This window comes from Stegostoma tigrinum, chromosome 4, assembly GCF_030684315.1.
Source record: "Stegostoma tigrinum isolate sSteTig4 chromosome 4, sSteTig4.hap1, whole genome shotgun sequence".
NCBI classification, from domain to species: Eukaryota; Metazoa; Chordata; class Chondrichthyes; order Orectolobiformes; family Stegostomatidae; genus Stegostoma; species Stegostoma tigrinum.
The window spans coordinates 66,763,450-66,779,844 of record NC_081357.1 but is presented as its reverse complement, the minus strand read 5'-3'; the positions used below and the strand labels follow the sequence as shown (position 1 = coordinate 66,779,844).

Sequence of the window (16,395 nt, the reverse complement as noted above, 5' to 3'; positions counted from 1 at the left end):
GCAGGTCTGGTAGCATGTGTGGTGAGAAAAACAGAGTCAATGTCTCCAGTTCGATATGATTTCTTCAGAAGGTATTGCCAGACCTGCTAAACTGCTCCAGGATTCTGTTTCAGATTTCCAGCATCCGCAGTATTTTGATTTTCAGTATAGTACAAGTTGGTTAGATAGTGAGGCTCAACATCTCCCCCCTCTTACACATGGGCTCTGAGTGAATGATAAGATTGGTTACAGCATTGGTATTACTGTTAGTCACTGGGTAACCCTAGTCAGTTACTGTGGGAGTTCTAGTTCTTGTAACTCCCCACACAGCCGCTGGCGCAAAAAGCACCAGCAAAACTTGTATAAACTGAGTGTGTTGAAATGGGGGGCCCGAGAACTCAGCCGTACTGACCCGGAAACGTCTTAATAAAAGAAAACCGAAAGCACTGGGGATGCTGTAAATCAGGAACAAAAACAGAAGTTACTGCAAAAGCTTAGCAGGTCTGGCAGCATCTGTGAAGAAAAAAAATCAGTTAACGTTTTGGATCTGGTGACCCTTCCTCAGAACTGGAGACATCTTTGTTTCGTTTCGGTTAATTTGCGTTTGTTGACAGTGCATCGGGGGGGGGAGTTCTCTCTCAGCTGCTCCGCGCTGCCTATTGCAACCCCCGGGACTGCGCGGACAATGGGCCCACGCTGTATTCCTGAGAGAGATAACGGGAACTGCAGATGCTGGAAAATCCGAGATAACAAAGTGTGGAGCTGGATGAACACAGCAGGCCAAGCAACATCTTAGGAGCACAAAAGCTGACATTTCGGGCCTTGACCCTTCATCAGAAAAAGGGTCTGATGAAGGGCCAGAACGTCAGCTTTAGTGCTCCGAAGAAGCTGCTTGGCCTGTTGTGTTCATCCAGCTCCACACTTTGTTACCACACTGTATTCCTCACGGATTCTCCACCATGTGCAGTTCCCATTACCTCTCTCCCCCACCTTCCGCTGCGGTTCCAACCCCGCCGGGGGGGAGCTATGACGTCACCTCGTTTCCCAGAACATGGCTGCGAGCACGGGAACGGCCAAGTTGAAGACTTTGCTGCAGTTCATCCATTGCATGGGACAGCTGAAGGTGAGAGCGCTCAAAGAGTGTCGGCTCCCCCGCCCCCCGACGTGCAGGTCTTTGGTTTTTTTTCATTGCAACGGAGTTGCTTCTCCAGCGGCTGCATCTGCAAGCCCAGCGCACGCGCGAGCGCGAGCTCTCGCTCTAGGCCGGCTCGAACCCATTGTCTCCATTGTTTCCCTGGATCGCGTAACGTTCCACGGACGGTTCAGCTTCATTGTTCCCGGGGCGGGGAAGAGAAGCAGCCCGCTGCACACTGTCTCCTCACATCTTCACAATAACACCACAGTCCCAGAACCTCCTGAAGTCTTCGACGGACAGTAGAAGTATAATCACTCGTGTAATTTGGGAAACGCAGGAGAGCCAGCTTTTGGGTAGAGCAAAATGCTGTTTCATAACGTGGATTCATACCGTAGTGTAAGGACGCCAAAGACAGTCAATTGAAACAGCAATAGTTGGAGAAATTCGGCGCGCCTTGCAGCATCGGTGTGGAGAACTAGAAACAACTAGGGAGAGGTGATAGTAAGGGCTGCAGGTGTTGGAAGTCAGAGACGGTAAAAGGTGGAGCTGGAGGAACCCAGCCGGTCAGGCAGCATAAAGAGGAACGGGAAAGTCGACGTTTCGGGTCTCTGCTGCCTGATCTGCTAGGCTCCTCCAGCTCCACCTTTCACCGACTAGGAAAAGAGGGTATCTGTGTTGATAATGGAAAGGAGGAATCAGAGATGGGTGGAGACAGAGGCCGAAGAGAGAGATGGGAAAAATAAAGGGGTGGGTAGACGAATGGATTATTGACATAAGCATGGGAGGCCGAGAAGGTGATGATGGGGACTGGGTGGTTGAAAATTGGGTGGTTGTACCTCTTTTACAACTCCTCCTAGTTCTGAAGAAGGGTCACTGAACTCAAAAGGTTAACCCTGTTTACTCTTCACAGACGTTGCCCGACCAGCTAATTCTGTCTTTTGTTTGTGTCAGATTTTCAGTACCTTCAGTCCTTCGTTTTATCTAAGCGTAGCTAACTCCCCTGCTTCTGTTTAAAATAGCGCTGTGCAACCTAACAATCAGGAGTTAAGGGGAAATGGGGACCTCAGTCTAACAAGATTGATCCAAAGGAATTAATAACAAGCTTGAAAATTTCAGTACCGGAACGGGTTACTCGACCTAAGTAGAATGTTATGGTGCTTATAACTACAAGGCTTTGCTCAGTGATAGTTCTTTCACCTGGGAGATTTATTGGTCAATACAGAGACAGGAAGACAAAAGCCTGGAATGAGACTGCAGCGCTGAAAGAATGCTGCGCTATTGGAAGTGCCGTAAGCGTCTTTGTAGATGGACTTAAAATATCCCATGGAGCGTTTTCCCAATATGCTGGCTCAAGGTTATTCCTCAATCAATGCCAATGATAGCAAATGATCTAGTCAAAGATTTCATTGCTGTTCAGTGATTTTCTATGTCGTTTGGTACCACTTCCCAGCAGCAACTACAATTCAAATGTAATGATAATAAAATGTGAGGCTGGATGAACACAGCAGGCCAAGCAGCATCTCAGGAGCACAGAAGCTGACGTTTCGGGCCTAGACCCTTCATCAGAGAGGTCTAGGCCCGAAACGTCAGCTTTTGTGCTCCTGAGATGCTGCTTGGCCTGCTGTGTTCATCCAGCCTCACGTTTTATTATCTTGGAATTCTCCAGCATCTGCAGTTCCCATTATCTCTGATACAATTCAAATGTATTAGCTATAAAATGCATTGGAAATTCCTGAGGTTGTGAAAGAATTTAGCATTCATTTTCTTCATCATTTAATTCAAATATTCATAAGAAAACTTCAAATGAAAGGAAATGTTATCACATTCTTTAATGTAAATAAACAATTAGATTAGATTCCCTACAGTGTGGGAACAGGCCCTTCAGCCCAACAAGTCCACACTGCCCCTTGAAGCATCCCACCCAGACGCAACCCCCTATAACCCACCCACCCTTCCCAGGCGCAACCCCCTATAACCCACACACCCCTGACCACTGCGGGCAATTTAGTGTGGCCAATCCACCTAGACTGCACATCTTTGGACTGTGGGAGGAAACCGGAGCACCCAGAGGAAACCCACGCAGACAGTCACCCGAGGCTGGAATCGAACCCAGGTCTCTGGTGCTGTGAGGCTGCAGTGCTAACCACTGAGCCACCGTCCTGCCCAAATTGATTGTGAAAGACTAGTTTTCTTTTTGCTGGTGAAATGTGCAGCAACTGGACGGCTACTTATTGATATGCTTGGGCAGATTTAAAACTTTAGTTTTATCATTTAAAATTTGATTGTTGAAATTATTTGTACTTGATATGCTGGAATATCAGACTTCTGACAATATATTTTTACATTTGCTTGTTGAATGATCGAAGTTATGATACATGTGTAATATCACCATTTAGAAATACTCTGGGACCAATGAATAATCTCAATAATGGTGCAATTATTACACAACCAATTTTATTTTGGGATCTGTATCTGTGTACAGTAAAGCGGAACTGGCATCATCCAGATAGGTGGCAGATGGAGTTCCATCGAAGAATCTGGAGAGACTGCATAAATCAAAGAATACTGTTGTAATATGTTCAGGAACAAAGAGACCAAGGTGTATATGTGGGTGAGACACTAAATGGAAGGACAGGTAGAGAGAGCTATTAAAAAAAATGCAGTATTCTAGACTATATCAATAGGGGCATACTGTACAAGAGCAGGAAAGTGCTGCTGAACTTATATAGGACACTAGTTAGATCTCAGCTGGAGTATTGTATACAGTTCTGAATGCCACAGGCGAGGAAGCGTATGAATACTTTGGAGAGAGTGCAGAAGAGGCTTATGGGAATGGTTCCAGGTTTGAGAAATCTCAATTATGAGAGTAGATTGGAGAAATTGGAACTGTTTTGTTGGACAGAAGGCCGAGGGGAAATTTGATATGCTTTTGAAAACTTCTGAGGGATCAGGACAAAGATGGCTGAATGGCCCCTGCTGCAATGAAATTATTCTGTGATCATCATTTGTATCAGGTAAACCTCTGCATTTGCGTGCTGTTATACAGTCATTCCGGTGCTGGTTAGAATTGAATGTTAATTTTTAAAAAAAATCAATGGGATAAGAAACAAGTTTTTTTAATATAAAGATTGTTTTCATCTTAAATTTCCAGGTGAATTTTAAGCACAGCATTTGAGATATGTGTGGTATAAAGATTTTGTTTCTGGTTTAAACTAAATTGTTTGTGTAACTTATTTGTTATTGTAATCAGCAGGTTTACATGTAATTCCAATTTCTCTGTGGTTAAATATAAGCAATTTATGGATAACCATATGTACAGGTTGATTGTTATGGCACTCTTAACTGAAGGTCAAGAAGGAAAAATGCAGTTTTTCAATACATCATTTATTTAAAAAAGAAGATTGATATACAGAGTGTTGCCTGGATTTCCACAGTTCCATTGAAGTTAGTGGTTTAATGGGAAATATTATTGTATAAATTTAATGTTTCATATTTTCTAAAAATAAGGTGGCTAGTGGAAATAAATTAGATTTAGTTTGGGCTCCACCAGTGTTACTTATGTTGAGTTTTAAGGTGTTAAGTGTAAGCAATCTCCAGTATTTTGAACAATTTGAGTAATATCTAGAGGTAAGGTGAATGTGAATAAATAATAATGTCATTATAAATACATTAGGAGCCTTTGTACATAATTGACCATTTCTTTGTTTCTTCAGAGAGTACCTCGAACAGGTTGGGTATATAGAAATGTAAAAAAGCCTGAAAGTGTGTCAGATCACATGTACAGGATGGCTGTTATGGCACTCTTAACTGAAGATCAAAAACTTAACAAAGACAGGTGCAGTATATTAGAAACTTTACCTCAGCATATCATTTATTTAAACAGAATTAAGTTAAACTTGTATCTAGTTTCACATTTAAGTTTTTCATAATATGCTGTAGTTTTCTATTTTTGTCAAAATGGCGACACTTGACTGTCATATAAATCTCAACTAAATTGGTTTTTCAGACTTAAAGGTTTTGTGAATTGAGATAAGAACAATGGTATTTTCCACATGTTCACAAACAGTAGAACCAGTAATTCTATAATTTTTGTTCTTCAAAATTTAAAATTTAATTTGTGTTGTGGATTATAAAGAGGGACTTGCAAGTTTTGGAAGCTTGCTCAAGGGAGCAAAGAGACTGCTTCATGTTTTATTTAAATGGAAAAGCACTCCTTGCCGTACCCCCTTCCATTCAAATTGAATTATGTGCATTTCATTTGCAGGTGCATAAAATTAGCATTGGTTCATGATATGGCCGAATGCATTGTAGGTGATATAGCACCAGCAGACAACATCAGTAAAGTGGAAAAACACAGGAGAGAAGAAGTAAGTTCAAGAGTGATTTCTTCTGTTGAGTTTCTTTGTGGATTTCTGAGGAAAGCAATGTTATTTCTTATAGTTTGTGGATTGAGTATTGACAGTACAGCGAACACTATCAATGACAGTTGGACAATTTTCAAAACGCAACTTGAATTGGTTACAATATTGTTATTGCTGACTTTAGTCTCCTTGAAAAGAGGGCTATGAGGTTCAGATTTCATTACTCTTTGTGTGATTTTGCTCTTGAAAGTCCTGATTTAGAGATTATGCACTGTTGTTCATAAGGAGATAGAAAAGAAACATTATCCAGTCAAAATGCTTTCAATCACAATACACCAACCATCAAAACTCAAATGAACACAAACCAAGTTTATGTATCTCATAATGCTAACCTCTTTAAACCCGGATATCGTTCTGTTGAATGTGTATTGCATCTCTTCCAGAGCCAATGTACTTTTTTTTTAGGTTCATTGCTAAAAACTAAGTGTAGTACTTTAGAAGGCATCAGAACAAGTCTTGCTTTCAAAAGAACTTGAAACAGGTTTTCTATAATACTTTAGCACGTGTCATTTCTCAGTATATACTGGGGTATGAAGTGAGGGCTGGAATTACAGCAGGCTTTCCGCAGCACTGCATACCAGTATCTGTTGTATAGGCAGGCGAGGTCACTGTGCTCTGTGATCTGCTGCTCACCTCGAAGATGGCTGCCACCATCCATTTGCAGTGTAGGAATCTGCAGGGCCTGCTCGATCTTGAACGACAGAGGAAAACCACTTCATCATCTACTAGAGGAGTACCTTGTTGCTGACAGGATGTGCTTTATTTCATGTTAACAACTTATACAGGTGGAATGACTTGAACAACTTATGCTAATATGAAGATATAAGATCCTGAACCGTACAAAATCCTGTAAGGTATTGACAGGGTGCATGTGGAAAGGACTTTTCTGCTTGTGGGAGAATATAGAACAATAGGTCACTCTTGAAAAATAAGGGGTAACCCATTTAAACCAAAATAAATGATTTCTTTTTTCTCTGAGCATGGTGGGTTCTTGAAACTCAGTTCATCAAAAAGCAGTGGAACCAGAATCTTTGAATATTTTAAAGACAGAAGTATACCAAGAGGTGAATGGTTATTGGAGGTTACTCGGAATGTGAAGTTGAGGTTACAATCAGATCAACAATGATCTTGTATTTTTTTCTTGAAAGGTACAGCAGGTTCAATGGCCCAATTGACTCACTCCCATTCCTATCTTGTATGTTTACGTATGATGGATTTTAAAGAGACTTCTTTAGATCTCACTCCTTCAAGGTCCAAAGCTGTTTTCCTACAAGTCCGTATAACATTATCATTGTGGCCTGTGTTTAAGGCACAACTCAGTTTCAGCCATCTCAGACCCATGTACAACTGAAAATGACAGAGGCAAACACAGTGTTGGAGAAACTCAGATCTGGCAGCATCTGCGGAGAAAGAAACAGTTAATGTTTTGAGTCCAGTATGACTCTTCTTTAGAATTGAATGGTGTTTTCTCTGTTTCTTTCTCCTCAGATGCTGTTAGACCTGCTGAATTTTTTCCAGTATTCTGTGTTTGCTTCAGATTTCTAACATTCGTAGTATTTTGCTTTCAGTAAATAGTGGAAACTTCCCTGCTTTGAGCTGGCACTAACACGTCACTTCTGGAAAGTGAAAGGAATTAACTCGCTTTTCCAATTTTTTTCAGCTTCTGTTATTTGTTACCAAGTTGTCTGTTGGTACTTTTACCTTCCACACTTTCCTCTAGCACCTTTCCATGCAACTGTAGGTGACGTAAAACCAATTCTTCTCACTTCCAGCAGACAAAGGGGGTGGCCAAAGGTACCCGTATGGGCCCAAGCTATGCCTGCCTCTTTGTAGGCTATGTGGAACATTCCCTCTTCCATACCTACGCTGACCCTAAACCCCACCTCTTCCTCCGTTGCATTGATGACTGTATCAGCGCTGCCTCTTGCTCCCACGAGGAGCTCGAACAGTTCATCCACTTCACCAACACCTTCCACCACAACCTCAAGTTCACCTGGATTATCTCTAACACCTCCCTCACCTTCCTGGACCCCTCTGTCTCCATCTCAGGCAACCACCTAGAAACCTACATCCATTTCAAGCCCACCGACTCCCACAGCTACCTAGAATACACCTCCTCCCACCCACCTTCCTGCAAAAATGCCATCCCCTATTCCCAATTCCTTTGCCTCCACCGCATCTGCTCCCAGGATGAGGCATTCCACTCCCGTACATCTCAGATGTCCTTGTTATTCAAGGACTGCAACTCCCACCACTATCCCCCCTCCCCCCGGCACAGTGGTCGAGAATGCCCTCAACCCTGTTTCCCACAACTCATTCCTCAAACACCTTCCCTGCAATAACCACCAGAAGAGAATCCCCCTCATTCTCACGTACCAGCCCGCCCAACCTCCGGATCCAACGCATCATCCTCTGACACCTCCGCAATCTGCAATCCAACTCCACCACCAAAGACATTTTTCCTTCCCCACCCTTGTCTGCTTTCCGGAGGGAACATTCTCTCTGTGACTCCCTTGTTCACTCCACCCTCCCAACCCCGCCATACCCGGCACCTTCCCCTGCAACCACAGGAAGTGCTACACCTGTCTCCATACCTCCACCCCCCCCCCCAAAATCCCAGGCCCCAAGAAGACTTTCCACATCAAGCAGATGTTCACCTGCACATCTGCCAATGTGGTATACTGCATCCGCTGTACCTGTTATGACCACCTGTACATCGAGAAAGCCAAGCGGAGGCTTGGGAACCGCTTTGCTGAATACCTACGATCAGTTCGCAATAAACAACTGCACCTCTCAGTCGTGAACCATTTCAACTCCCCCTCTCATTCCTTAGGCAACATGTCCATCATGGGCATCCTGCAGTGCCACAACGATGCCACCCCGAAGGTTGCAGGAACAGCAACTCATATTCCACTTGGGAACCCTGCAGCCCAATGGTATCAATGTGGATTTCACAAGCTTCCAAATCTCCCCACCCCCTGCTGCATTCCAAAACCAGCCCAGCTCGTCCCTGCCTCCCTAACCTGTTCTCCATCTCACGTAGCCTCCCACCTCAAGCTGCACCCCCATTTTCCTTCCTACTAACCTCATCCCACCCCCCTGACCTGTCTGTCCTCCCTGGACTGACCTATCCCATCCCTACCTCCCCACCTACACTCACTTTTACTGGCTCCATCCCTGCCTCTTTAACTTGTCTGTCTCCTCTCCACCTATCTTCTCCTCTGTCCATCTTCAATCCACCTCCCCCTCTCTCCCTATTTATTTCAGAACCCTCTTCCTCCTCCCCCATTTCTGATGAAGGGTCTAGGCCGGAAATGCCAGCTTTTCTGCTCCTAAGATGCTGCTTGGCCTTCTGTGTTCATCCAGTTCTACACTTTACTATCTCAGATTCTCCAGCATCTGCAGTTCCTATTATCTCTCTAGCTTCTGTCTTCGCAACATCCAAACCCCTCAATATTCATTCCAAGTGGGACAGTGAGTTACTTGCATTCATTTGGATTTAGTATACTATGTTCAGTGCTCACATGTGGAATACCAAATGAAGATGTTGTGATTGCCTTGCTGAACATCTCTGCTCAGTCCCCATACATGACCTGAACTTTGTTGCCTGTCACGTTAATTGTCTACCTTGCTCCCACACTAACCTATCTGTGTCACACTAGTGTTCAAATGAAGCTCGGGACTCAACTTTTAACTTCATAATTTTGGATCATCACCTTGGTTCCCATATTGTATTAAAAGTATTTTTGTTAGTTCGTTTTCTACTCCTCTTAATTCCTTTACTTTGCATTCACACAGCTGCCACTCTGCTATTTACATCTAGACATATTTGTCACTTCTTTACTTGCCCCAATACCACATTATAGGCTTTTGTAATAGGATCATTTTTCAACTTAATCTGTTATGCCCTTCACCCTCTTAAGTGCCTTCACTTATGATTTTCCCTCTGCCCTTCCCTCTTCCGCTTGCACAAAAGTTATTATAAAGGTCATTTTTCTCAGTTGTGATGAACATCTACTGTTTCTCTCTCTACACGTACTGCTGACATGCTGAGTATTTCCACTATTATCTATTTTATTTCAGAATTCAGTATCTGTAGAATTTTACTTTTGTTACACCAAACTCCATTCATGTGCCACCAAAGAGGCATTTTAGAAAAGGGAGAGAGCATAAAAACAAATTTATCACGAAGTTGACTGATGTTAAAACTCCTTAGAGAAAATTCTTAGATGGCATTATGGTAGGATCAATAAGGAGTCGAAGATATGTAAGAAGGACAAAAAAAAAGTTCAAATATTGATGAGTGAAAGAGACCAATAGCCCACAAATTCATCAGGTGATAAAGTTGTGTCTTGAAAAACATTATGTATAAATATATGTTCTTCTTGTTTTGACAAATGGACTTTGAATCAGAAATGCTATCCTATCCTGCAGGAAGCTATGAAACATTTAACTGGACTATTAAGTGATGAAGTTGGTAAAGAGGTCCTGGGGCTTTGGGAGGTGAGTTGCGAATTGAACCATTTTTATCAGTATAAAATGAACTAAATGGCCTCCTTTGGTCACAGGTTTTCTGAATAGACTTTTTAAAAACTAAATATTGCACCAGTGCTTACTAAATTTCTTTATTAGACAAATTAAGTAAATACACAAACCCTGTAATCCAGAGTGTGCTCTGATTTGTATTCTACCGTTCTGATTCTGAAGGAAATTACAGGCAACCTAAGCATACTGCTGATAGGCTTAAATAGTGCTTGAGGATCATAGGATAGAAAGGACATCAGAAATGTGATGTAGATATAGAGAACTGGTTGAGCAAGACTTTCCTTTATAAAATTGGGGTGGGAGGTGTGTTGAAAGATAGAGGCATACTTAAGAAAGAAATCAGAGGGGAAAAAAGGGGTAGCTGAAAGAGAGAGCTTTGACTGATTAGGCTAAGGAGAATCCAAAGAAATTCTACGAGTGCGTGAAAAGCAATAGGGTAACTAGGGAGACAATAGGGCCCCTTTAAAGATCAATGAGGACGTCTACGTGTGGAACTAAGGAGATGGGTAAGCCACTAAATGAATATTTTGTGTCAGTATTTACTGTGGAGAAAGACATGGAAATGAGGGGACTTGAGCAAATAAATATTGATGTCTTGAAAACAGCCCACATTACAGAAGAGGAGGTGCTGGAGGTCTTAAAAAAAGCAGAGGTAGCTAAATCTCTAGGACCTGATAAAGTGTATCACAGGACATAGTGGGAAGCTGGAAGAAATTGCCAAGTCTCGAGTAGAAATATTTATATCATCTACAGCCATGGGTGAGATGCTGATGGACTGGAGGGTGGTTAATGTTGTGCCTTCATTTAAGAAAGGCTGGAAGGAGAAGCCCGAGGACTGTAGACCAAGGAGTCAGATATCTGGGGTGGGTAAGTTGTTGGAGGGGATTCTGAGAGACAGGATTTACGTGTATTTGGTAAGGCAAGAACTGATTAGGGATAGTCAGCATGGCTTTGTGTGGGAAGCTGTGTCTCACAAACTTGATTATTTTTTTGAGGACGTAACCAAAAGTATTGATGAGGGCAGAGCAGTAAACATTGTCTACATGGACTTTTAGTAAGGCCTTTGACAGGATTCTGCATGATACTCTGGTAAGTAAAGTTAGATTACATGGGATCTAGGGAGATCTTGCCAATTGCCTACAAAATTGGCTTGACAATAGGAGATAAAGGGCAGTGGTGGAGGGTTGTTTTTTGGCTGGGAGGCCTGTGACCAGCAGTGTCCATCATCTATATAACTGATTTAAATGAGAATATAGGAAGTGTGATGAGTAGGTCTGTGGAAAATTGGTGGTGTAGTGGACAGTGAAGAAGGTTATCTAAGAGTACACAGGATCTTGATCAGCTGTGCTAATGAGCTGATCTCATAAGAGAGCAGATGTCTTAGTCTGTTTTTTACAGCATGGAAAGAGGTCCTTTGGCCAATTGTGTCCACTGGTCATTAAGCAATCCATCTACTTTAATCCCATTTTTCAGCAATTGGCTTTGTGTGTTCCTTACCATAAAATTGTTTATTGACACACCTCTGTCGAGGGAAAAGAATTTCCCTATCTACCTTTTGTTTATGCCTCTCATAATGTTGCATATCTCAGTCAGGTCCCTCCTTAGCTTTCACCCCTCGAAGTAAGACAACCCCTGCCTATCTAGTTCCTCCTTATAGCTGAATTGCTCCAATCCAGCCAGTGTCCCAGTGAATCACCGTTGTACCCTCCAAGTAAAATCATATCCTGTAATGTGGTGACTAGAACTGCATACAATACTCCAACTGTGGCTTAGCTTCATTGTAACCTCCTTGCTTTTGTTTGCAGTGCCTTGAGTGCTAAAGGTAAGTATCCTCTATGCCTTAACCACCTGTTCTGCTGCCTTCAAGGATCTATGGACACACACACCAAGGTCCCTCTGGTCGTCTGTAATTCAACATGTTCTCCCTTGCGTCAGTAAACAGCAGCAAAGGGCTTGGGAGGAGTGTAAATGACAAGTATTTTCAAGAGAAGTGGGGTCCCTTTAAGGGATGAGAAAAAGAGGAGTAAGGGGTAAGCGGAGGGGAATTTTGGTGGTTATTATTGCCACAATAACTTCGGTGGGGCGGTCAGTTGAACGCACAGCCCGATGAAGAAGTCTGAGGGAGAAATACTCTCCATCCATAGTACAGTCAGCTGCTGATAGCAAGCTATTAATAGTTTTTATTGATGCAATCATGGATAGCAAAGATTTATCCTGAAAGGGCCAAATATTCTGGAGGCTGAGACAGCAAGGTTGTGATTAGATGAATGATGGGCAGGGACAGTAGCTTTTGTGGTGCAGATCCTGCTGTAATGTAGGAACCCACAGCAACGTGATGGCAAGGTCTAAAATTGTACTGAGCTAAATGACCAAATCGAACTGTAATTTGCAGAGTAAAATTTGGATAAACTTGGATTTTGGTTTAATGTCACATCCAAAAGACAGCATGTCTGACAGAATGCACTTCACTTAGAGTTCTATACTGAAGCGCCAGGCTACATTATGCTGAAATCTCTGGAGTGGGATTTTTGAATCAAGACTCTATGGAAAATAAAGTTTTTAGGTGAAAACAGCAGTTAAGTGCTTGTAATGAATTATAGACTTGTACAGTCGTACTCCAAATTCAGTGCTCATGTTTGAAATAAAAGGACCATTAACGCTTGTGATACCTTGTGCTAAATTTAACCCACTTTCTTTTACCTTTGCTATGCAGTATATTTATCATGTACACATAGTGGCAAATATTCCTAACAAAATGCACCTTTCTACAGGAATATGAGAACCAGTCCAGTGTTGAAGCCAAGTATGTGAAAGAACTGGATCAATTTGAAATGATTGTGCAAGCTTTTGAATATGAAGAGCTGGAACAAAGACCTGGTCAATTGCAGGACTTTTACGATTCGACAAAAGGTTAATGTTGTTTTTGACCTGTATTAAGCAAGGGCACAAGTGATTGCTTATACCCTAGTTCACGCTGCTCCTAATAATTTTTTTATGTAATATGAGTGCATGGTATTTTCTTTCTGCTGTTTATTTGTTCACAGCATAGAAATGGGCATCCTGTTCGGTGAATTGTAGGCACAGGCATGAGAGCACTTCACAGCTCTGAGGCAGTGTAAAGGACATTCCTGCAGTCTGTCCTGTCATTGAATGGTTCAGACATGGTTGTACACACCTGAGGCAACTCCATTTTCAAGCTATTATAATGTATTTCCAATAGTATACCTGGGACTTGTAGCCAACGTAGTACATTGTTCTTCAAAACTCAACTGAAAGATTTAACCTGAGGCGTTCAAGACAACATTGGATAAACAAAATGTTTGAGATTGGGGGAAGAGAGCAGGCGATTGTCAGTAGGTAATAATGCTCATTTAATGAGCTGGAGCTAAATGGCCTCCTGCAATTCCCATTCTTTGCTTGGAAGGCCACGGTAGCTCAGTGGTTTGCACTGCTACCCACAAAACCAGGGACCTGCTTTTTTTTCCCCCAATCTTCGGCAACTGTTTCTGTGAAGTTTGCACATTCTGCACGGATTTCCTCTGGGTGCTTCAGTTTCCTCCCACAGTCCAAAGATGTGCAGGTTAAATAGACGACTATGTTAAATTGCACATAGTCCAGGGATGTACAGGCTAGGTGGGTTAGCCAGTGGAGAAGGGCATGGTGACAGGGATGAGGTGGCAGGGCTGGATGCTCGTTGGAGGGTCAGTGTGAACTCAAAGGGCCAAATGGCCTGCTTCAACACTGTAGGCATTCTGTATATTGAGGGTAGAGTCTGAATTTCACAATATTGGTCTGCACAGAGGGATAGAATTCCATTATTCTGCTCTTTGTAATTATTGCACCAAAGTCTATTATATAAAAAACAAATAATATGAAGTTTTTCTTGTCTTGCATTTATATAAACTTGTATCTTACAGAAAAATTTCATCACCCTGAAATTCTTCAACTGGTAGCAACATTAAATGCAGAAAGAAATTCCAGGCGAACAAAGGACAGCACTTCAGATTCACAGTATGCTTGGGAGAACGGGCCACGCATATTACCTCAAAGCACAAAACTCTAGCACAGCATTGTGGATTGTAGGAAAAAATGTTTTTTTTTCCTATGATTGTATCTATTTATTTTGAACCAGCAAATACATGATTGAGCAAAACCAAATATTTAGCATTTGATACGTTCTCCATATGCTGGAAGTCAGTGCATGTATTATTTCCTTCGACAGGAGTGATTATTTAAAATTTTAATTGATTTTCTAACAAGTTAACATTCAATTTCTTTATTTTCAAAGAGGCATTTTTAAATATTTGGATGAAATGGATATAAAGTTATTGATGGGAGCGGTGTGTTCAAATTTTTAATTATGCAAACTATGCTAAAAATCCATAGCAAAAGAGACCCACCCAGTTGGGGGGATGCTTTATTTACTGCAGGGAAAAAAAAAATCATACGTTTGGAGCAGTGGCCACTCATTTGAACTTGAAAATTGGAAAAAAAGGATCTAACAGTGAGCACATAACTTGGCTTGTTTTGGTTGATGAGAAGTACCTCGTGCCCATGAATAAATCTGTTAAAGACAACACTTGAAGTGGCAGCCACTGTTTCCTCACTTTTCATGGGGAAGTTACCATTTTAAAATTTTCCGCAATATCTCAGCAGAGATGTTTTAATTAAACAGTGGTCCTAGGAAAACAACCAAAAATGTCATTAGGAGCAAATTACTGCAGATCCTGGACTCAGTACTGAAGACAAAACAAATGCTGGAAATCACAGCATCCATGGAGAGAATAATGGAACTGAGTCCAGATGACTCTTTGTCAGACTCATCTAATGAAGAATGATCTAGACTTAACATTAGCTTGTTGTCTCCCCATGGTTGTTGCCTGACCCGCTGTGATTTCCAGCAATTTTGTTTTCAGAAAATGCCATTAAATGTGCAACTATTTAAAAGTGAACTCTATTTTGAATCCTTACAGAGCTGCAAAAACTCTGAGGGCTCATTGTTTGAAGGTCTCCATGGTGATAAAAATACTACAGTTGCACCACGTAAAATACGTACTACCTTTTATGGACTTACTTAAAGAACTGGGAACTTCTGGTGCCACATACCTTACCTGTCATCTGGAGAAATGACTGGAACAGCAGAGAAAGGTAGTTTTGTATTTTGCAGGTTGGGCCTTGATCAGTCAGTGGTAACAACCCACCCACATCTCCACCATACAAAATCACCTCTTTCAATTCTCCAGTCATTCTGCAAGATGAATGAGGAATACCAATTTCTTTAAGGAACTCTGCTGCCGTAACAACAAAAATGTCCTGTGATGTAGCCATAAAGTCAGAGTTAAATGACCTCAGATAGCATTATAAATCTGCTCCAATAAAGCCAAGTGGATTTTAGCCTCGTTTTGTTTTGTGTCTCTACAGTGGTTATTAAACATAAACCTGAAGCAGGCTCGGTGTATACCTGATTATTGAAATTAAGAACTACAAGTAAGAGTTAGTCAGGGCCTGAGTAATTAGTGGAACAATCTTGAGAGAACTTTCAGCCCCAATACCTTGGGAATGAACTACGACCAGTGTTCTGGAGTGCAACTAAACAGTTAAGTAATGCTTGCATGTATTATCAGGGCCATTTGGATGAAGTACTCAATGGAAACTGGTGTCCATAGAAAATTAATCTGGCAGCAACTTCCATGAAGGCAAATAAATAGGGGGACAAGTGTCTCAGTTTTCTTATACAGGTTGTGAGATGAAATAGAATTGAACAGTCATCTTCCACTCCTAAAAGTACAGAAAAGGCTAACTGTCACACAGTACTGAAAGGATTAACTTAATTTGCTCCTCCCATAAAAGGGTATTTTCCCTGGGCGGGGGAGTTCTGAACTAGAGTGCATCTTTTTAAGGTGAGAGGAGAAAGATTTTAAAAAGGACATAAGGGCCAACGTTTTTACACAGTGGTTAGTTTGTGGAATGAACTGCCAGAGGAAAGTGGTGGACACAAGCACAGTTACAATGTTTAAAAGACATTTGGAGGGGTGCAGACAACTGGGGCTAGTTTAGTTTGGGAACATGGTTGGTGTGGACAGATTGAACTGAAGAGTGTTTTCATGCTGTGGGACTCTATAAAGAGGTAAAGCTGAGACTACATTAGAAATACTGTCTGTCTGTTCTGATATTATATCTAAAGTGCTCAAGTTATTTTAACAGAACAGATTGGTAATATCTATAACACGTTGTAAATAGTTAATTCTACTTCCAAATATATATTTTCAAATCATTTCACTTAATGAACAACAAGGAATTACAAATGGACCCTTC

At 41.7% G+C, this 16,395-nt stretch overlaps 1 protein-coding gene across 2 annotated transcripts; it reads left to right on the top strand.

Annotated features, from left to right (window-relative positions):
* Window positions 1–788: 788 nt before the first annotated feature.
* On the top strand, window positions 789–15,474 carry hddc2 (HD domain containing 2). Of its 2 annotated transcripts, none has more exons than XM_048531184.2 (6): window positions 789–1,102; window positions 4,828–4,949; window positions 5,379–5,481; window positions 9,970–10,038; window positions 12,852–12,990; window positions 13,998–15,474. In XM_048531184.2, the coding sequence occupies exons 1-6, from the start codon at window positions 1,031–1,033 to the stop codon at window positions 14,141–14,143; spliced, it is 651 nt and encodes a 216-aa protein (XP_048387141.2). In that variant the 5' UTR covers window positions 789–1,030; the 3' UTR covers window positions 14,144–15,474. The 2 variants fall into 2 exon arrangements, with proteins under 2 accessions (XP_048387141.2, XP_048387142.2); XM_048531185.2 differs by lacking the exon at window positions 789–1,102 and adding an exon at window positions 3,516–4,128.
* The last annotated feature ends 921 nt before the right edge of the window (window positions 15,475–16,395 follow it).

Bases quoted from the DNA above. Each gene is read 5' to 3' on its own strand.
- hddc2 (XM_048531184.2), top strand. From the start codon at position 1,031: ATGGCTGCGAGCACGGGAACGGCCAAGTTGAAGACTTTGCTGCAGTTC. The intron at 4,950-5,378 runs GTGCAGTATATT...TTTCATTTGCAG, and splicing joins CAAAAACTTAACAAAGACAG to GTGCATAAAATTAGCATTGG. The intron at 12,991-13,997 runs GTTAATGTTGTT...TGTATCTTACAG, and splicing joins CTTTTACGATTCGACAAAAG to AAAAATTTCATCACCCTGAA.